Source organism: Phaenicophaeus curvirostris, chromosome 13 (genome assembly GCF_032191515.1).
Source record: "Phaenicophaeus curvirostris isolate KB17595 chromosome 13, BPBGC_Pcur_1.0, whole genome shotgun sequence".
Classification (NCBI taxonomy): Eukaryota; Metazoa; Chordata; class Aves; order Cuculiformes; family Cuculidae; genus Phaenicophaeus; species Phaenicophaeus curvirostris.
Window position 1 is genome coordinate 17,466,360 of NC_091404.1, and position 22,857 is coordinate 17,489,216.

The window sequence follows — 22,857 nt, forward strand, 5'->3', positions numbered from 1 at the left end:
CAAGAAGCACCTTATAGCTCTGCATGCCAGTGAGCCCACAAGGCACAACCCAAAAAGTGAGAAGTGATGTCTTCAAGGCCAGTGCTGCCCTGGCTTAAGAGCTCGACATCAACAGCAGCACATCAGCATCCACCAGCTCCAAGCTGGTGCCTGTCTCCTTGCAACAATTAACCCAGCCACTGTAAATTCTGAATATAACGTGATGATCTTTCCTTATATGCCTCATTATTTATTGGATACTTTCTCAAAGGCAGATGGAGAGAACAATGGTGTTAATCTCATTTGGGCTTTGAATGGATATATAATATTCATTACTGTATAGCCAACGGGGCACCAAGTTGGAGTCTATCTGCTTTATATGCACTAATTTGCAGCCAAAAAAATTATTCAGTCCATAAAATATCCTTCAAGAAAAACAACTGATTTCGTAGTTGAGAATTTGACTGAGAGGGTAAATGACCCGACAACAGCAACACAGAGCCACCATCACTCCTACTAACAAACAACAATAATCAAATAACTGAATGGACTGGTGGAATACCTCATTTCAGTTAACTAAATTCAACTACTTTCAACATTGAAGGTATTTAAGATCTATAGTTTAGTTTGCACGCAGCGGTGACCCTAACAGCATTTGCCCCTCTTACTTGAATGCTAATACTGGGTTTCCCGTGGACATTCCCATGCACAGCTTCCACCTTACATTACAGGTAACTGCTTTGTGAGTGACAGCAAACTGGACACTGGAAAAATGGACACCTCAATGCATCATGCCTCGTTTATGTTTTCTGCTTTAAAACTTATGCATGTTGAGTGCAGCTCAGAGCAAGTAAGTTAGAGTTCAATGCAACTTAACGATTTTGTTACTCCGTCCTTTCTCCTAAATAATGGGGATGTCTCCGCTTTCTTGCCAAACGTGGGTGATGGCAGAAGAAATACCGTGGGGAGGAAAGCCACTCTGAGCATCCTGATGGATAACTAAGCATCTCAAAGATCTCATCTACATTTTCTGAAAGCAGATCTGTGGTGATTTACTTGGACAATGACAGGTCTTTTGGCATCTCACAAGATGAAGGAGTAGCTGCCTACCTGCCCTTTTTAAACAGTGTCATCGGATATTTCACTACTGAGTCCTCCAACTCAGAAACGGAGAATAAATTAGCTGCCTGTGTTGAGCAGTACAGCTCCCTTCTGTAGCTGCAGTACGATGCACACTGACAAGGTGCTTTCTGGGATTACCCATTTTCATGCACACTGTGTTGAATTTCCAAGTGATGCTCTACAGCTGAGCTGCCCACCGCTGTTACCCATTCCTTCCTTATTTACACCCCTGTTCAAGTCTGTAATAACAACAACACAGACATGTCAGAAGCAAGAGGGAGAACAGATTTAACAATGTGAACCAAAGAAATAAGGCAGACAACGTTACTGTCATGGTGGACAAAACCAGGATTAGATGTTCTCAAACACTCAGTGAATGACTTAGTAAAGGTTTCAGGTCCTTACTACCTTGAAATATTTAAATCTTTTCTATCTCCCTATTTTCCACTCAGCATCTTTGACATTTGAGCTCTGAAAATACATGGAACAATCTGACAGAGACAAACACGTAAGTGCCTGCCCACGGAGATACAATCTCAAAGTTACTGGTTTTCTCCTTCTCTACAGCTAAATGGACTGGCTCCATCCCTTTCTTGCACAGCAGAAGAGGAGAACAAAGTGAATTGACAACTCGCCTAACAAGACATCTCTCTCAGAGGGTGCTTGGAGATTTTTCTCTCCAGAATTCTCTTTCTTGCATATTGAAGGGAAAGCACGGTTGCAGATTAGGGTGCAAACTGATGAAAAGAACACAAAATACTGCACATGGTTCTGCTTGCAGTTGCTGGGCATTTAGAGGGAATGAGAATTACATGACTTGATTTACTTTACAAAACCTGATTAGTAAAACCCCCTGTGGATTTCTTAACTATACTGTGGAGGGATATAAGATTAGTGTAGCAATTCCCATCATCAAACGTATTTACTGTTAAAATATTGGATTAGTGATGTTGTTATCCACTGTTCCAAGATTATAAAGTGATTCTTTAAAATTGAGCAGAAAAATACTGCACTCTGTCATTTGTAATTAGATTGCAGTCTGAGTGTTGTTGCCTTTCCACAAAAACTAATTCTTTAAAAAAAAGAAAATATTGTGACCTACAGAAATCAAAAACAAAGCTACAGATGCAAAAACATCTTCTGCTTTTGAGCAACAAATGGTTGCACCTGGTCTATATCTGCTTGTCACGCTCATTGCTGAGCCAACAGTCACCGTTACACCAAGCACTAATAAAGCTATGTGGGGTGAGATGTTGCTTATTTTTGAGACACGCAGGAACTGTGCACTATGTGAGCCTGACAAATCCTCATCCTTGGATATTTAACCCTCACAGAGAACTTTGACAAGAGTTCAGGGTCACACTTCAGGGTCATCAATGCCTGGGTTTCTAGTAACAATAGGACAGTAAAAGAGGAAGATCATGAGGAAAGGTGATGAATTAATGTGTTCATTAAAGTAATTATGCTACATTTGGGCCAGGAAAATCAATGCAACTGTACCTTGGATTTTTAGTGATTATCTTAAGTGAGAGTCCTTGGATTTCTTACAACTACTAAACAAGCAAGAGGCTACAGCACTAATAACACCACCTTCTCAAATTTTATTTGGTCAAACACCTCTAAGAATCTCTTCAATGCAGTAAACGGATACATACAGAATAGATACTGATGTAAAGGTCACAAAAAAAAAATAAAGTTTTAAATTTGAAACACACTGCAACTTAAGAGTGGGAGTTTCACTGTAACTGTCATGCTGGCAAACCTCATTACCTGCCACTACTGCAGTTTTAAGCTATATTAAGCCTTCATCATTGTTCTTTTTTTCTTATTTTGGTAAATCCTTATTCTCTCTTTCTAGATATATCCTCTCAGTAATTTGGAAGAATAAAATAATTTGATTCTGAATCACAGCCATTGTGATCAATATTGGTTTTAGGCTGCTACCACACAAAATTCAGATTTTAGAATAGTGTCAACCAGTTCAAAAATTTAAACAATCATAGAGGACTTTAATTTTAAATTGTCCTGGTTCTAACTGACCATAAAAATAAAGGTTATAAATATGTAAACTGCAGTAGCTCTGAACAGCCATGACAGGGTTTATCAGCTAAATGTTTAATCAGGCAAAGCAGCAAAAAGCACAACCACAGGAATACATGGTATTTAGCACGTAAATATAGCTTGTAAAACAATGACAAGTCTATTTGGGCAACTACCACCACGCATGTTCCTTATCTGCAAAGGTCTTGTCCCGAATTCTGATAAGAATGAGTCTCTCGCTCTTTATTTTGCAAGCAGTAACTCCAGTTTCCATTCACTGAGTTAACAGAAAAAGATACAGAAAACTACAAGTTAAAAGACATGGCCATGAAAAAGAATTCCCATGTTGGTAATGCCATACTGCTCTAGGAACTTATTAAATCACAGCCAAAAAAAGCAAAACCCAAAACCCCAACAGCAAGAACAAAAAACCCCATCACAGAATAAGAAATGAGTCTGACAAAGCACCACAATTGGTTTTGGGTTTTTTTTTTTTGTCTAATTGAATGACTCACTTTCAAATTTTTCAGTTACCTGGCTGCTTCAAAGAAGAAATCTTAAAAAAAATAAGGCAAATGAGAGCCACGACAGTACAGGCAACGTAAAGCCTACCCACTCTCTGCACAAAAAGCATCATTTCTTGTTTCCCCCAGACTATAACCTCTGTGTGAAATTGCCCAACCACTAATAGGTACCAGCTTCTCACCTCGTGATAGCAGGGGCCAGATGTGGTACTTTCTGCTTCATTGACTGTTTGGCCTTGCACACTGAAACTGTGCTCTCAGCTATTTCATTCACTCTCTCTGCTGATAAAATGCATCCCACAGCAGCTCTCAACATTGAGCGGCACTAAGTAGCCCAAGAAAACGTAATGAATTTTATTGTTGTTATTACATAGACAAAAGTAGTGAGAATCTCCCTTTGGGTGCGGAGAAGAGGGAATCAAGAAACTTTCATGTAAACAACCCCTTTTTGTAAACAGAAGTTGGTTTTACTCACGGTTCATTCTAGCAGCTCTTAAATATATTTCTCCTCCTTTTAGAGTTGGGAACCATTTGCTTTATGAGCACCATTTGGATCATTTGCCTGTTGCTCATAAAATAGACAAAGCTGTTATCCATGCCATGAATTTTTACTCACTTTATACGAAATATCTAAGGAGGGATTTGCAGGGGCCAAAATTACATCCATGAAAGAATTAACAACTAATTTAATTTTCTGCTACGATAATGGTGCCAGCAGTTTTTGATTTTGTTGATTAAATTTCTTCTCTCCACAAAATAAAAAAAAACATATTGCTCTTAGCTTCTTTGTACGTATTTTTTACAAAATCAGATTTTATTTTTTTCCAAAAATGAATAGGAACAACAAAAACATTTCACATATTTTAATCTGTGCAGTTACTGAATAAAGCAGTGGCAAATGCAGATTTCAGATGTGAACAGATAACACAGGGAGGGCTTGTATCCTCAGGAAGAACAATGATTCTTATCAACAGTGGGACAGCACAACAGAACATTTCTTTGACAACACTGCTGGCAGGAGTCACACAGACCACCAAAGAAAAGTGGTTGCAAAAGCTCACCTCTGTCACACAAGCTCAAGAACCAGAACCCCTCTAAATGGTGATCCAGCATCAAGCTGCTTTGTCTCCTCCTCTCGCAACTAGGAAGCCAAAACTCTCTTCTGTGCCAATGAAGTGAAGCTCAGCCCTACCTCCAAGCTCTCTACCTGCCTGCTCTGCAACACATGCTGTAGGCAAGGAAACAGGAGGAGCCTGTTAGCCCTCTATTAATGATTCATCAGCTGTTTAGCAGTAACTGCTGGAACAAAACACTTTCCTGAACAGTTTTGTTCCTGCACATAAGGAGTTATTGTCTATTAGTAGCTATGGACCATAGCAAGCTCCTGTGGTCCTGCACATAAACATTATTGACTGCAGACACAGATCAATGCACGCTTAACTATTGTGATTAGCAGCTGCCTGCATAGAGGCATTTTGAGGTTTGGGCATGCAGTAACTGGAAACAGTCAGGGCAGACACTGCATCTGGGAGTGTTTTCTTTAGTATGAAGGGAAGATCCGGTGTTTTGGAGAGTAACACTTGGGATTTCCCTACAATACAAAGATTACACGTTTACAGATAATCTCCTTTCTATAGGCAGAGGTACACAAACATAAATACCACGTATCTGTGACTACAGTGAAGGAGCTACTATATTTAAATCAGCTTGTACCACGAAAGCCTGCAGTTAGCATTGTAACTAGTAAAAAAAAAAAAATGCACTCAAGTATGAAATGAGGTAGCAGTAATAGAGGTATAAGGTTTGGGGTTTGGGTTTTTTTTTTCTATTTCTACTTCTAAATTCCTACACTGTGTTTGCCACATGCTTTTTGAGTAAACATGCCCCTAGAACAAGCCTAATAGGATTAAATATATGTAGTTTGGAAAAACTAGAGACTAAACAAAATATTTGTTCAGGCAGTCTGCTTACAGACTGCAAATAGGAGCTTAGGCTACAATCACACTGTAATTACGGATCAGGGGGTTCTGCCTGGTTCTCTCCACATTGGCCAGGAAACTCTTGGGCATTACAGCTGTAGCTTCACTGCTGCCTTTAGGAAGAGGTGAACCCCACAAAGCAGAGGTACGAATCTCTGTCAGGAAGAGGCACTGTGCTGTATGAATTACTGATAGGGCAACTGATAAAGGAAAAACATCTCCATGTCCATAGCAAGCAGCAGTCTTCCCCTAGGATTTTGCAGAAGCAGCCCGATTCCCCAGGTTGGTCTTCCCAGCACCCTACTTAATCACTACCTCACTCCAGCACCTTGTCCTTTACAGACTCAATCCTTGTCCTTGGAACAGCAATATCCAGTTTCACCTACACTATGAACTGGCTCTTTCCTTCTCTCCCATCACCTCTCAACCCACATATTTCAAATGTGCAGTACAGTACACTGATACACAGTAAAGAGCAAAAAAGGATCTAAGGATGCTGCATGTAAGAAACTTTTAATAACCGGTTTGCAAGTAAGCACACTATGAGGCCAAAACATCCAAACCCACTCTGTTAGGGAAGACTGGATATTAATATCTCCATTTCTTTATCTCTTTTTACATGATTAAGTACTGTTTCATCTTTGGTTAAATCATTATAATGCAAAAGGTCAAAGTTTCAAACCTCCCTCTCAAAATGACAAACTTCCACAAGCTTTATTTCTACACCGGGAGACACTCACAGTTTCTTGATGCACCATTAAGAAGTTTTGTTTTGTAAAGTTCTGCAAGTTTTTAAGCATACAGAACACAACCTGAAGACTAGATGGTTATCTTGGCATTTCTCCCTTAGAGAAAAGCCTAGACTTCAACTAAAACGACACCACCAATAGCCTGGGTAGCCAAACACCAAACCAAATCATATTGACATATGATGCCAAGAACCACAGAGCTGCTACCTGCTGCAGTGTTTATTTAGAGCCTCCAATTAATTCTATTAAGACTTACGGACGCCACCGTTACAGAAATCGCATTATTAGAAAAGTCGTTTCAACCTACCTGTGGCTGAGTCCAAGGCTCCAAAGTCGTTTCTTTCAAAGGAGTTTGCGGCCTTCCCATTTCTTTTGTGTGCTTTTAGGAGAGAAGAGTATGAATCAGTTATATGTTCAGTTACTCTGTCAGCATTCAGCATTAATTTCCCTTGAGGGAATACAACCGTCAGGTACAAAATTCACACAAAATAACAGTAACGTATCATGACTGCATACATTTGGAGTAGACTGTAGGTCTGATATTTTTGCAGCTATGTAACTTTATTTTATACAGATGCTTTAACTGTCAAGGCATAGGGGTACACACCTTCATCTGCACATACAGATGAAAAAACTCAAGACAGAAGAATAAAATTATTTGCCAGCAGAGCAAGGTTGAGCAGCAGAATTTCAGAGGGAACTCAAATCAGGTTTCACTATTGATTTCTCCCTAAGCTTTGCTATTTTCAATAGACACCCTGAAGGAAGGACACAGACTGCAGTGGAACTAACTTAAATAGGGGAATTAAAATAAAATTTTTTTAAAGTCTGCATTATTTGAGTAGAGGAGCCATGTTTTCAGATAGGAGCCCTTCCCTTTCCTTAATGGGGTCTTCAGAGGTGGAGCAAGAAGTCTGAGCAGTTTGCAGCTTCTGGTCTCTTAGACTTTCCCCTGCCTTGGAATATTTCAAGATCAACCACCTCAAATCAGAAGTCCGTCTAATCAAACAGGTTAAAGTGGTCTTTAAGGATGCAGAATTTCTGACGCTTCACACTTCCTTTTTTTAATATTACCAAAACATCCCGCAATTACCTGCTAATGTCTATAATTGCTCTGTCCAAGAAATAGGTAAGATTTTTGAGCACTGGGACTGAGCATCAAATAGGATGTTGGTTCCTGTTAATTTTCTCCATATGAATTTCTCAGGGAAGGATCTCTACACATTTCTTCAAAATTACCCAAAAGTCTCTTGTATTTTCTTTCTCCTTAAGTCCTTTCCATCATAAAATGCAAACAATGACATTCACAAAAAAATCCTCTACTGAAACACACTATTTAAGTAGTGCCGTAAAATATATTTAAGTGTATTTCCTTCTCCTAAAATACAACATCTCTCATGTACTACCCTTTGAATACGGCCTTTGACAATTTGTTATAAAAATAGCATCTTATCCAGGCCTCACATCAGAGTGATCTAGATGTCCATGGAGACTGCAAGAACTGACAAAGAAAGGGAGAGACATTGGATTTTCTGTCATATATAGTAAAATATGGCCACTTTACAGGAAACTTTTTTTTTAAAAAAATACAGAATTCGTGGGCAACTTCAGTTAGCATGGAGCATTCACAGGACTCATTTCAAAAAACACCTTATTAAATGGCAATTTTGTTTTGGCAGAATGGATTGCCTGTAATAATAGATTAGAGGCAATCATTTTAACCATTTTTGTTATATTTTGGGGTAGCAATGGAACATGATTCATTCTTGAAATAGAACAATAAGTGCATTTCAAAGGAAAAAAGAAATAACCACAGATTTAGTGAACGCTAAACAGAGGTAAAATGAATGCATGTGGAAAGGGAAGGTTGTGTTTTTCCTACGTTTGAAAGTATACGTATTCTACCTTATAATCTTTCTTTAAATGTAATAATCAAGCATCAGAGGGACCCAAACTCATAATGAAAATTATTAAACATATCAGTTGTGGTGCCAAGATACCATAATAATTCCATATGGGGTAACCTGGCAGGAACTGACATCAAAAAGCACACTATTTCTTGAGAAATAAGTTTTTCATGGAATTTCACATGAGATTTTTATACAATATTTGTCCAGTCAGTTCTATTTTAGAGCAGAGAGAAAAAGGAAAAAGGAAGCATGTGAGCACATGAAGGAACTTGATGCAAAAGGATATTTAGGTGACACGAAGCTTAAAAGGTTTCAGTAACAGTTGAAAGCCATGCTCTAAATCTTAGGTATGACTTAATGAAGACTCAAACACCTCTTAATGCTGAATTTCTTATAGACTAGCACCTTGTGCTCTTCATTTACTTCCTACTGTTTCTCCTGCCCAGCACCAAAAGCGAGCCTTTCACCCCTCTGGAGACAAGTGTTGGAGAGAAGTGACAAAACACAGCAAAGGTGAAAACAGAGCAGACTGGGGGGCAACTACTAGTCAGTCAGCAGCCTGCAGCCTGGAACACGTGAAAGAGGGAAATAAACAAGCAGTAACTGCTTTCAGCCCCTACAGGCTTTTTCATATATAGTACACATCATCCTTCCATCTCTCATTCCATTTTTACAGTGCCATTTCAGAACTAAAGGAATAGAGCTCTACAAATTAAAGGCCCTAAACACACAGCACAGATCTGGTTTGCCAAGGAGAACCTGCAAGTGTTGCATTGCCACTTTTCATTGCAGAAAAACATCTCCTATGTGAGCTGTGACTACACACAAGACAGCTTACGATGAGCTTCCAGCTCAGCGTGCTGCCAAACTTGAATTGTGCAAATACCTGCCCTGAACTACCTGCTACTACAACAATTGTGCTTCTGGTATACAAGGTCCCTACTTACCGCTCGCTGAGATATACACATATTCTTAATGGATCACATAAGAAGCACTTCTTCATAAGTTCTCTTTTCTCTTTTTTTTAAAGAAGAATGTGGTAATGATAGACAACCCTCCTGGGAGCTTCTTTCTTCTAGTGCAGATAAAGAAGCCCTTATGGGAAGCAGGAAGTTTTACAAAGCCTTTATCCCCTCATTTTGCTTGGAGCATCTTCCTACAGCCTTCTGCAGCTTCTACAGTTCCTCTAAAGAAACAATACAATATGCCCACAGCCTTTTGTTTATGTTCCCTCTACTTCCTCAATTTGACATTTAAGTTTCACACATAGAAGAAAATTATACTCATAACGGGAGAAAGATGGAATGAATTCATTCTGGATATTACATTATGGTTTCAACAGTGCCATTAGAGCTCTGTTAGCTCTTGTACATGCACAGATTACAATTCCTCTAGCAGGCAGGCTTGACTTCTGGAATAAATTTGGTTCTTTTAATGTTTGATGAGCTACCTGTCACTTCTCTTACAGCCAACTACTGTTCCACAAGCACGGGGCATATGCAGACGACTGATTGAGTTCCTACCACTCATCCAACACCTTCTGAGATACCCACCTCCGCCTGAGTTGAGGGAGACTCATATTACTCTACAGCATTACCTGATGCCCCTTTTGGCTGTCCTGGCACAGGCAATGGGGAAGGCAAAAAGAGATGCAAATCCACAGGAGGTCTTCCTGGCTATAGAATTTTCCATTATCTCAGCAATCCCATTTGCCAAGTGTGCAACACGCTACTCCTACCAATGGTTCCCCAGGGCCAGGCAACCCTGTCTATCAAACGAAAGCCTAGTATTCATGCATTTTCAGTGACACAGTGTGAAAGAGGGTTTTTTGCTGACTCATCATACAGTCAGTCACATCAGTCTTCTACCTGACTACCTAGAAATTACCCTGATCTAGTATGGTAACAATCAATAAAGTAGAGCATAATGGGCAGGTAGTAAAACAGTGTGCACAAAATATTTTGCTGATATTCGGAATTTTCTGTGTAGTTGTAACAGCGAAAGAAGCTTTAATATTTCATCAAAGTAGTTATTAAATCTTTTTTTTTTTTAAGGAAAAATTAAATTAGTCATGAATACTTCCCATTTATTAGGAACAATAACTTAACAAACATATAACTACTTATGGCAGCTTGACAGGTAATATCCAAGCTTCCAAAATCTACCGGAGAAAATAAATTGTAAAATAGATTTGAGAGGTTATGAAAGTCATCATTTTAAGTCAGACTTCATTTTTATCTTTAAGAGACCACACTAGTGGTGCCCACTCTGAAATATGAGGGGGAAAAAAGTCTTGTGCAGCTCAGATGGTTCAAACTAACCTTACAACAACTGCTCCCTTCCAACGACATCCCTTCCCTGCGCTACTCGGCTCCTGGTGTCTGTACGGGTTAGACTGATCCATAACAAGGCACTGCTAATTTGCTCAACCTACTTTCTCCATCAGACTCAACCCCATTCTCTCTCTGCCCTAAGGTACTAGTCTAGCTTATCTGCCTAGGATCCTGCCCCGACAGCCCCCTATGTAGGTCAGGGAGGTGGGATGCAGGTAATTGAAGAAGAGGGATGCCCATTCCTTGTGATCCTGTCCGACAGCCACCCGCTGAGCTCCCCCTTTTGCCTCTCCCGCTCCACAGCGCATCACATAGAGAAGCAGGAACATTGCCAGGTCCAGCTGCAGACACAAACAGCACCGTTCTCTGCGGGGAGAGGCAGGCAGCTGCGAGCTGCCCACCCTCCGAGCCGCCCACCCTCCGAGCTGCAGGACCTGCCGTATCCCTCGGCTTCCTATGACCAGGGCTCCTGAGCTGCCAGGCAGCCACCTCTAATCCAAATTATGTGCTCCAAAACTGTGGGGAAAAGTCCTTTCCTTTTTGCTGGAAAGAAGTCAAATTATGTTCAGTTGGTTGGCTTCAGCTTCAATGAGCTCATGAGTTTTAAAATAATCATCAACATTTCTAGGAACTTGACCCATAGATGTGACTAATTTTTCAATGACTATGACTTTTCCAGGATGCAAAGGGAATTAGTTCTGGCCTTCAAACAAGTTATTCCAATACTAACTACTGGATCTGTTCAGCTAGGTGCGATCTCCTTTTCATCCTGCTTCCTCATTGACAGGCTCTTTTTGCTTTTCTTCAAAGCAAATCTAGATGTATTAGAGTTAAAAAGAAAAGAAAAACATGACAATTTTGGTTTATGTATTTTGATTTCTGGAAAAACCCTAATATTATCTAGATGGATACTACCACCAATAATTCTAATGGTTATTGATTGCTGTGAGAAGCAAAAGCAGGCTGAAATTCAAAGATAATACGATGCATTTTTCTCTGGTGCCTTACAAAATTGCTACAGCAGCATTGAGATTGTCTGACTCAAAGTGTTCCACTCCTGCACTTTACAAGAAAGAAAAAAAAAAAAAGTGCTTTATGAAATTGTCTTTCAAGCTGAAATCCTGTATGGCTTGAAGTAGGATTTAGGAAATAAAGAGCAAAAGACATTTTGTAAGTAGTATATTAGTGACGTTACATTATCGAAGTCTGGTTGGAATTGCACATGTTTATTTGGGGCAGCTTTGCCTTTTCTAGTTATCTTTAAAGTATATGGCCAAAAGCTACATTTTTAGACAGGAACTGCAGACTTTACTACTTTTCTGTCCCACATTATGATCAGGAAATCACGTATACTAATTTCACTGTCCAGGCAGAACATCTTATTATCACACTGAGACAGAGAAACGCTGTAAGCCTGAGAAGGAGATTATCTCCATTAACAATGCCTCCTTCTTGCCTGTAAGTTGATTTCAGGTAATTGGATTCCTGCAGTCCTCTCCTTCAGCTTCCTAAAATCCTTCATGTGAAAGGTGAACAGAAGGGTTAATTTAAGCGAAGAAAGTACCATTTTATGTAACAGATGGCTAGAACAAATTATTTTGTTCCACTTTCTAATCCTTACATAAATACAACACAAATATAATATGAGAGAGCCATAGGACAGCTGAAGTCAATATGTTAGTACAGATACATATGGGAGGGGTTTTGCTATGAGAAACACATGTGTTTTGCCAAAGAACATAAAGACAACTTATAACTGACAGATAAGAACCCCTTTAAGGAGGTACCAGTGTAGTTCAGAGCCCTGAAACGTGATTTAGGGATGACGGGAACTTTCCACACTAAACAGCAGCCTGGAATCACCACAGATACAACCACACCAGCTGACACTGTTTTGGCTGTAACAACTGCGGTTCCATTTCTGAAAGAATCAAAATGCCTTGTGATGTTGCTGTATGTCCTCCCAGTGATTCCTTGGCCTCAAAAGCCGCAATTTAACCCAGCAAGTCTCTAATGGTTCTGCCAACAGGCAGCTTTTATCTTGCAATTACCTCTTCAAAGATGCAATAGATCACCTAGTGCATATACAGCCAGCCAGAAATTATAAGGGCATGATTTCCAGAGGTGCGGCACACCCACAGCCTCCATCATTTACAGCTGTTTTACTATTCCTATAGAAAAATCAGCCCTTTTCTTACTTATTTCCTTCTTTTGTTCCAACATATCTATGAGTAAAGCATGTGCTTGGCAGGAGACAGACGAATGGCAGATAAAGGCAGGGTGTGGGGTGGGGGTTGAATAACTATAGCATACTAGGAAAACTCAGAGGTTTAACAAAGCCTGACATGAGATTTGCCAGATGGTTCTGTACCGGATTGTAAAACTTTAAACTAATCTTCATTTAAGAGTTTTAAGGGCTGTATTCCTCTTATAAAGCCTTTTGCTCTTTTGCCTGGTTGATTCTGGTAAATTATAGATCAGACTTTAGAAAACTGCTTCCATGAACAGCGGCTCCTTAAATCTCAGCTAAACTGAGCAAGAAGATTACATGTTATTATGATGTAGCACAGCAGGATTTTAGTACAGCAAACATAATGATGTAGAGAAGGATAAAGCCATCATTCTGTGCAAGGAGGTCATCCACAGAAGAACAATGCTCTTTAAACAGCTAAGAAATCCATCTGTACATGGTGAATCTTCACTTGGCAGATTCTTTTCCTTACTGGTTCTGTAAAGAAACCTAACCACAAGCAAAACCCAAATCTGTATTTCAGGATTCAACGATCAAGCATCTTACAGGAAAGGAGATGTCATTTGACAGGAAAGGTACCTATTTCAAGGGCAGTTTTAGGGTAAATGCATCCTACTGGTTTTATGCAAGGAGAAAGGATTTCCTCTGAATCCCCAGCGAAAGGTTAGGTACGGTAATATTAAAAGTTAAAATGCTCATTAATCTTACTAGTGCAAATTTAATTGATTTCATCGTAAATAATACAGTCCACATGGAAAAGCACAAAGCAGTCAGGACACCAACGTGCAGAAAGTCTTTCCAAATACTGTCTGTAATTGCAATCTTACACAATATCTTCATAATTGAAATTACAGTGCAAGGAATTTATAGATTTCAGACAGTAAATGATGACAAATTAGAAGTGGGAACAATGGAGAATAAAAAAAAAGTGCTTGCTAACTAGCAAGAGTAACATTTCACAAATCAAGAGGCTGAGACCACCAAATTCTGAGACTTGATACAGGAATTTGATACTAAAATTGTGGCCTATAAGTCTTTTGAACAGGTGATACAAACATTTAAGTCTGTTCAGCTCTGAGTCAGCAGCCTACTGAATTTGCTCTAATTTTCTTTTTCGGTACATGATTTGAATGCAAAGTAGGAACGTCAAATGACCTCCCCCTTCTCTCTCTTTTTAATTGAAACATTATTTCCTGCACATGAAAGCTTTTGACTTAAAAGCAATCAGGTGTGATATTCACAGCTCTGGTCTTTTCAAAATGTCAGGCACAGGAATTATACGGATTTATCCTAAAGCTCTCTGTAAGAATATCGGCATTTTCGAATGCCTAAGAAAATGCCTACCTATGAGAATATGCTATTGAAGACTTCATTTTAACAATCAGATGCTGTGCTACACTTCTGTATTATCTTGCACATCACTGCTATTATATTTAAACAAATTTCCCAAATTTCAGAAATTATAAAAATTTGCTTAATCAATGCATAGTTAAATTCTTTCTGATACAAGACCAGAGGCATTCCCACAGATTCAGATAATCCTAAAGGAGCAAAATTACTTTATATTTTGATAAACACACAGAAGGTTCGGGTTTTTTTTTAGATTGCCAATGTATAAATCTTAGTGGTAATAGCTGATAAAACATGCTCACACTACATGTTTTGACTTGAAAGTATTTACATTTATAAAACTAATGCGACATTATATGCTAAGGTATTCTTACATCAACTGAAAAAAAAAAAGAACAAAAAAGAACATAATATCAAACAGCTTGTTTTAGTTGCCTGAGCTCTACTTAGCTTTTAAAGAATGAATATAAATGTACACAAATCCGTTTTGTGACTCAGATATAAAGCATCATGTTAAAAATGTAATACATGGTAGCAAAACCACAACTTTTTATATCCCTGCATATTTTCTCTGGAGTTATTAAAATTCAGATTTCTTGTTATATCCCTTCATAAAAATAGTCTCCCTTTCTGTAGGGTATTCAGGAAAAATAGCATAGCCTCTGCCCGTATCCACCTTGTCCAAATGGTTTTTTTTTTCCCAGGGCTTGTCATCTTCTTCCCCTGTGGTGTGACTAAGTTACACTTTATAGAAATCCAGAATCTTATAGCAAATATTTGCAATTTAAATTGCTCTTTCTCTCTTAATTCTGAATTGGGTAAAGGTGTTAAAAGCTAAGGCTTCCTAGTTTTTCTCACTTTACTAATCAAGTAAACTAAAATTACATTATCAGAGTCAGCCAGGAGTAACTGGGACCTGGCTGATAGAAAAAGGCCTGAATGGGAATCTCACACGCCAATTATACCTGGGAGAGAATGGCTGACAAACCCCTATACTTTAAGCTTTGAAGTGTGGCAGAACTAAGGAAAATGTGCCACCTTAAATTAGATTTTTCCAGAAAGTTGATAAATAGGCTTACTCATAAAGAGCAGCAAGACTAATCTGCAATTCTCCTGACATTAGAGACAACATGATCTATAAAAGCCGTGTTGGATCATGCGCTCTTTTCATTTGATGTCATCCCATTTATATTCCTTATCCCCAGCTGTGACTATTTGTCTTATAAAGTACGTTTGATTTTTCTAGTGCGTATTGTAGTTCTTAGTATAAGAAATAAAATAAAAAGTCAGATTGTTCTTCAGGTAGCAAGTGTATGTCCAGTACAGGCATTTGTACCATAAATAATCCCTCAAGAGATGAAGTAGTATGCTTGGAAATAACTTTTTTTTTTTTTATCAAGTCTCTGATTAAGTTATTCAGCATGTATCCTAACCTCTGGCACAGAATTCAGACTGAATGCAGTGTAACTTGTAAAATAGGGAGAAACAGGGAAACACAAGTAGGAGTCACCAAAGATAAGTATAGGTAAGAGTAGCTCCATCTCTCTAAGGCAGGTCAATGCAAGGGAGATCCATGGCTCTGCTTAAGCCAAGAATGTCTGTGGGCTTTATCAGCACAACTTGTGAAAAATATATGAGTATTTAGAAGCACAGATGTACGTAATCACATACTCCCATCATTTGTTATTTTCCACATGATCAGTTGGAAAGCTATCATAGCATAGATGTGCTCTCTTTACAGCCTGTGCCGAATCCCACCTCACTGCAAAATCGTATTGCTATTGCAACTGAAGATTGATTAAGTTTAGAAAGTAAAATGAATGAACACAAGAGGAAGTGGACTGCACGTTCTACACAGGTTTTATAAATGAGGTGTGAATTAAGAATGCAAAGGGATCAGGGCAGATGTGAGTCTTTTAAATAATGGGTGAGGCAGGAGGAGTATTTCCAAAGTACTGAAGAACGTTGACAAGCGGGTGTTACAGTGGTGTTAAGGATGTCTAAACTTAATCCGACGAGGTGTCTTCACTTAAGATAAATCAGTTTCTGACTGTCTTCTACCAACTGTATAGTACCTAAATCCAACTGCGTTCTCACCTTCTATTTCAAAGTTTATTTTAATCCTGACACATACTGTTTCTCAAACACATTTCCTGACACTTTCCATGTTTTCTGTTTTATTTGCTTTTAGTCATGAGTTATTGAATGAGAGACTGGTTTTCCCCCTTAGGGCAGGGCAGAGGAAAAAGTAAAAGAAAACAAAGAACATAGTATCTAAAGCCATATCTGCCATAAATATATGATTAAATTAGTTTATGCAGGTCTACTTCCACTAATAATGCCAGCAGTGAAAAACTTTTCAAGTCCTTCTGTTTTATAAAATAATGAACTTGCATTAGTATCACTCCTCTGGAATCATCATTTGCCTCATTTCGAAAAAAGGCAAACTAAAGAGGAGAGTAACACACACAGTAAAGCAACAGACAATCTTTATTCCTAATGCCAAGATGAGAGCCCAAATGCCCTCTCTGGTAAGACTAGGAAGAAAACTACTGTCATAAATACACTGGAGCATCGATAGTAGATTTCTTAACATTTAAGACTAGAATTAAGAAGATACTTCATAAAACACTAATTTCCAGGGCTACTCCACATTTCAAGTATTTCACATGTGCTACACGAAAAACTATTTGATTTTTGTTATGCATTTTTAAAAAAACAGACTGATACGTTGTAGAGGATATACAGTGCATTGCTTAATAACAGTAAGTCAAGCTTCTTCCTAAAATACTGCAAATAATTATTTTTCTGCATCTGATGTTCCAGCAGTACATTACATATATGGGGCACACAAAACCTGAGAGGAATGAGTTAGATGATTTGATACCTCAGTTACAAGCTCTGGACCTAAGCAGATGAATACGAAACTCTTTTTTTTAATACTGATTTTTAATACTGAGTCCAAAACATGGTGAGATGTACACACACCTGGTCTGATTTAAATCTAGCTGGTGTGAACACCAAAAATAGTGAAGGCATGATAGCCAAGACTTACATTTGGGCCAGCTTACAAAGGAATGCAAGAAGCTTTGCAACATTGAGAACTCCATTTTTTCCAACAAAACTCTAGATGTTGTTAGAAAAAAAACTGCAAATCCTAGAATTCCTAACTCCAGTTAGATATGACCGTAGATATGAACTTACAGAAACAAAACCCACTTTAAACCATCCTCTTTTGTCCATTTCGTAGGAAAAAATACATCATAGTGGGTTAAGGAAAACAATATCAAAGGAGTTACTATTGTGTACACAGAGCTCTTATAGGTGATAAAGTAAATGGAAGTTTGTTTATTTGGGGGAATTGCTTTAATTCTTCCAGCTGACATATTCCAGGAATAACTTGAGCCTTTAGAAATTGTTAATGAGATAGAAATCATTGAAGCATCATTCTGATGAAAGTTGAGGGGTTTGCATCTCACTTAACATAAGAGATTCTCAAATAAACATCTGAAGCATGTGAAAAGAAACAGCAAAACCACAGAAAATGGCCATTAGTGGATTTCTAAACAATTTACAGTGAATTGCTACTTGTCTTACATTAAGCACACTTTCAGTAAAATAATACTATATATGGCAGTGAAATCATACACAGTAGCCACTTTCATTAATTTATTATAAAGTGCATTTTTCTGTCCATATGCAATAGACTGGAATAAGGTCACTTATAAAAATTGTGATAATTTTCTAAAGGGTTATGCAAGTCTTGATCTTCTCTAATATCTATGATTTATGTATTACATAAAAAAGCATTCTATTATCTCAGGGTTAGTGCACTAAACCTCCTGGTGTAAATTCAAATTCTTAAGGAATATGAAACACTCACAACATATATGACAGTGGCTCTTCAATCTTTGCAGATACTGTTCTTTATTATTCCAGTTCTTACACCAAATGAACTATTTTTGAAATGGAAGATCTGAACTCGCCGCCTGCAACTTTTATAGGGCAAATACTGGTCCAAGGCTCACTACCAAAAATTAACAAAGAAAGGATCCTGAGTCAGCATTCTCCATCTTTTTAATTTTTATTCGCTTTTTTTAAATGCAAGTATAGGTTGATACTATGTGTGAATTGAAATACTATCAACAAGAGAAATCAAAGTTATTTAAACGATCTCTTTCTGAAGTGGGAAAATGGAAAATGCTTTGTCCCACAATTCTTTAAATAATCTTGTCAGTCCCCTCGTAACATAAATAAATAAAGATAAAACACCATTATTACAAGAATGTAAAACTGTTACAATCTATCTATACACATATGAAGTCTCAGTATTCAAAGGTAAAAATAATATTTTTCCTTCTGTACTATTCAAGACTTATCTCAAAGGGAACAGTTGGAAAGAAAGAAGAGGCCACGTAAAACTTGTTGACTGAACCAAATGGAATTTTCCAGGCAATCACATGCAGTATAGATAGGCCACTATACAAACGCACCAGCTTCTCTTTCCTTTCCTCCTCTGCATAGCTGAGCACATATACTGCAGTTCAATATTAGTGAAGTGGAACTCAAAAAGCAAACATCATAAACTTTTCATGTCCTTCGAAATGGCTGTGTTCAATTCTGATGCAGCAGCGTGCCCGGCACAAGTACACTCAGCAAGATTTGTATCAGCCAGTCCAAGGAACTTGAGCTGACAACATCCTAAAACAATCATCCCATTCTGTTTCTTTAGCAAACAAAGAACTGGAATAAAAATGAAAACGCAAAGAACAGAAGTGCCACTGCTGCTCGGCCACTGGGTGCTAAGAGACAGTGCTGATTAAGATATTAACTGAAAAGCCCCAAAAGATAAACCTTTTGAAACAGAGAATGAAGGACATTTGTTCTCCTTTGTAGACATACGCTGATTATTCTAAGAAAATTTAACCACTCCATATATAAAAATCATAACTAAAATAATTAATGAAAATGGCAAATTACATACAAAGAAAATGACATAAAAGAGTTCCCTCAAAATCAGCTCCTCTTGGTACATAGCAAAAGGAGCACGTGCTGGATGACTGATGTTAAACAAAAGATCTATCATCAAGGAGGGAGAAAGCTGCAGATCAAATAAAAAAATGTAAAACTATTTTCTATGTTAAATATGTATGATAAATATAAACACACTTAATCCTGCGTTGTCCTGAATACTGCAAGTGAGGAATTTTACATAAGCTCACGTCTCTTTCATGGAAATTTTTAAAGAACTCTGCTACATCAGTGATTTTCCAGGCTCTTTTCAAACAGGCTTAGAAAGGCCCATAGAAGACTGAAAAGTATCGTGCCATATTATATATACTATAACACATCAATGAATCACATTAAAGATTGAGATTACATGTCCATCTCCTATGACCCAACTCAGTAAACTGAGAATCTAGAATCTCTCTTCACTGCATGAAATACCAATAATACAGAATTCATATTTAAACTTCCCTTCAAATTATACTCATGAATGCATGAATTCTTACAAAATCACGGGATTTATAGGAAAAAAACCAAAAACCTCCACGAAAATAACTTTTCTACTTCCCTATTTACAAGTTTTCCCATGCTTACCTCTTACTTTAAAGAAACATTCTACCACAGCATAAGATACTACTGATTCATTTTAGGCAAGCTAGCTTGTTTCAGCAAAAATCAGTGTGGAGAAATCTTATCACAAAAGGCTAGAATGGCTATAAAGGAAATTACACGGCTCAAGTCAAGTCCTGAATAGTCATCTCATTACAAAGGTTTAATATTGTATCTCAACCAGAAATCAGATTACATTTAGAAAAATGTAACATTTCTCTCCCAGAAACAAATCAGAATTCGATTTTTTTTCCTTTTTCTTTCTTTTTTTCTCAGTCCTTATAAAGTTATCTCCAAAGTTTCCTCAAGCAATTTTTGGCCAACAGTTGGCTTCTTGAATTTATCTCCAGCATAAATTCCCAAGCACAAGAGTAGATTATTTGCTGCTTTGAGATCTGCATTTAATTCTACATTCCTTCCTTTCATATCAGAAACATTCATCTTTATCTACATCATTTTACTTTGGGGCATCATTTCACTTTGTCCTCCCTAGCCACAAGTCCTAGCAGACCCTCCCACAAACTTCTTGCTTCAGTAAATTGATTTGCTGTCTCCTTTAACTATCCTTCACAATAAATCAATCCTTTGACTCCTCCAGCTTTTCTGAAGGCTTAGCTTTCTCCTGCGAGAGGAAAGTTCTAATCATCCTCCCCTCCACCCCCTTTTATTCATGTTTCTGTGGCAGTGGAGAAAGAATAATTTTATATATTAAGCATTTGCCATTATAGCTAGGTTCAGACAGAGTCAATGGACCCACCAGTGTCCCCAGTCTCACTGCCATCACTGTCTGTTGGAAGATGGCAGGAACGATGTGAATATGCTGCCCCACACAAAGGAATTGCTTAAAACAACAGAGGTTCTCCACCCACTCACACAATCGAACATGGACCACAGTTAGAACTTCTCTAAGGATATGCCTTATGGAACACATATGGAATATTTCTTTCAGTTCTTTCCATTTGCTTCACTGTTACAGAGTGGACCAGAAAAAAAATATCTGAGAGGGGAGAGGGGGAGAGGGGGAGAGGATGGAGAATGATGAAGATCTACGATGATCTCATCTAATGACTACAATTCAATATGCAAAGAAATACCATTTAGAAGGTCTAGCGACTGTTATACCTCAACAATCCCAAGCATAATTAAAGACCAAGCTCTTCAGATATCCTGCAGTAAGTCAATAACTCAACTTCACTTGAGATGATTTTGTATATTGGAAAGAACACCATGTCATTAGTTAGGTCAGAGAGGCAGGAAGAAAATGGATACAGATAAGGTAAACATAACACTTCCACAGAAATATTAAAACGAATGGCATTGTTCATCTTAGAAGAAAATGAAAAGTATGACATAAGAGGATATATATAATTGACACACAGGCATATTTGTAGGTCAAGTAAATTATATGGTGACTGCTCACAAAATTCTAGTTCAAGAAGTGGGAGGAACCAATTAAATTAATATGCCACTTTTTAAGGGAACAAAAAAAATATATTGTGAGCTGTATAGCTGGAGTGCTGAGCACACCATAGATTTCACAGCATGGCATTAAAGAGTAACAATATTCAGAGCTATAATAATTAAGACAAAATAGACATGATCTCCAGAGACCATTGCAGAACCTTATTTTCCAGCACCTTTAAGCTATTCTGAGCCGTGGGAGTGAGAGCTTTATAAGTGATAATTCCACCCTGTGGCACTTCTAACACATTTTTCATAAACAACTCACATTTGCCCATGTTAGTTCTGGTGTACTTTACAGTTTGAGCAACGCAGCGTTTCTTGTTTCTGCAGATTTGCATTTGTCCACACACGCTTGATGTAAGCTGGCAAACTACTTGCCTCCAGAGTGAAGCAAGCCCCTGAACAACACAAGATCTCCTGCTGACAAGCAGGCTACGCCAAGATGTCACTGTGTGCGTGCTCCAGTGACTTAATTTCAGTAAGTGAAAATCAGAGCTCTGAGGACATGACTTTACCAATGTAGGCAGGGCACAACGTGGCATTTCATGACCCACATTCAAACTGCAACAGGTCGTGCGACCATAGTGGCAGCAAAACCTGCAGAATCATTGAATCATTCAACAAAATTCAGCAGTTATCATTTCAGTAAGTTACACAGTGTGGTAAATAATAAAAATAGATTATGGAAGAAACCATAAAGCAGTAACAGCAGATATGTTGACCTATATTTGCTAAAGTTGGCAATAGTTGGATTCCAATGTCATGTTTCTGATTCTCAGACAAGTCAGTGAACTAGAAGTTTTATGAGAGAAGGCTGTAGATTGTAATAGTTTTAACACGGAGAAGTAAAAAAATAATAAAATTAAAAAACCTATTTCAGGGAATTTAAAAGAAAAGAAGAATTAAGTGTGCTGGGTCATTAAGGTCAGCTCCCTAATGCACAGTAAGCATTCACTAGCATAAAAAGCTTTTATGCTTTCCTGAGGCTCAACATGCACTCTTCTGCTTTTAGATGTCAACAGGTTCATCCCAACCATGCCCTTAGCATTCGTAAATCACCCACTTCATTATCAGCCAGTGCTGATTGGCTGGTGAGTAAATCTAGAGAAGTTAAATACCAAACGCAACATCCCTGGCACAGCACACTGTGCTGAATTTGAAACTTATATTTCTGAGATTACCCTCTGGGCCATCATGCAGAGGAGATCACCTCGCTGAGAGGAGCAACAAATACAAGCTGTTATGAATGCAACAATGACAAAAAAAAAATAAAAATATGCAAGAACCTCGGCCTTGTCAACCCAATGTTAAAAGTCATAGCCAAGTTCTTCACCAGCATTATGAACTGCTGCATAGCACAGAGAAAACAAAGGCAATGCAGCAAAAAGGCTCACATGGAGCAGTATTTGCTAGCTGCCCTCCACAGCTGCCACCACATAGAGCCAGGGGAAAGCTACACTCCATGTATTTATACTCTACGAATAACATCGACCCCCTTCCTCCCTCCAGTCCTCCCCACTGGGGACAAACTCAAACTGAT

General features: G+C 38.2%; 1 protein-coding gene across 1 annotated transcript in view; it reads right to left on the bottom strand.

The window, feature by feature from the left end:
* Positions 1 to 22,857, bottom strand: part of PCDH11X (protocadherin 11 X-linked) — a 444,083-nt gene that overhangs the window by 225,182 nt on the left and 196,044 nt on the right. Inside the window, exon 5 of the mRNA XM_069868038.1 lies at positions 6,701 to 6,772. Coding sequence (XP_069724139.1) covers positions 6,701 to 6,772 — 72 coding nt within the window. The remainder of the gene's footprint in view (positions 1 to 6,700; positions 6,773 to 22,857) is intronic.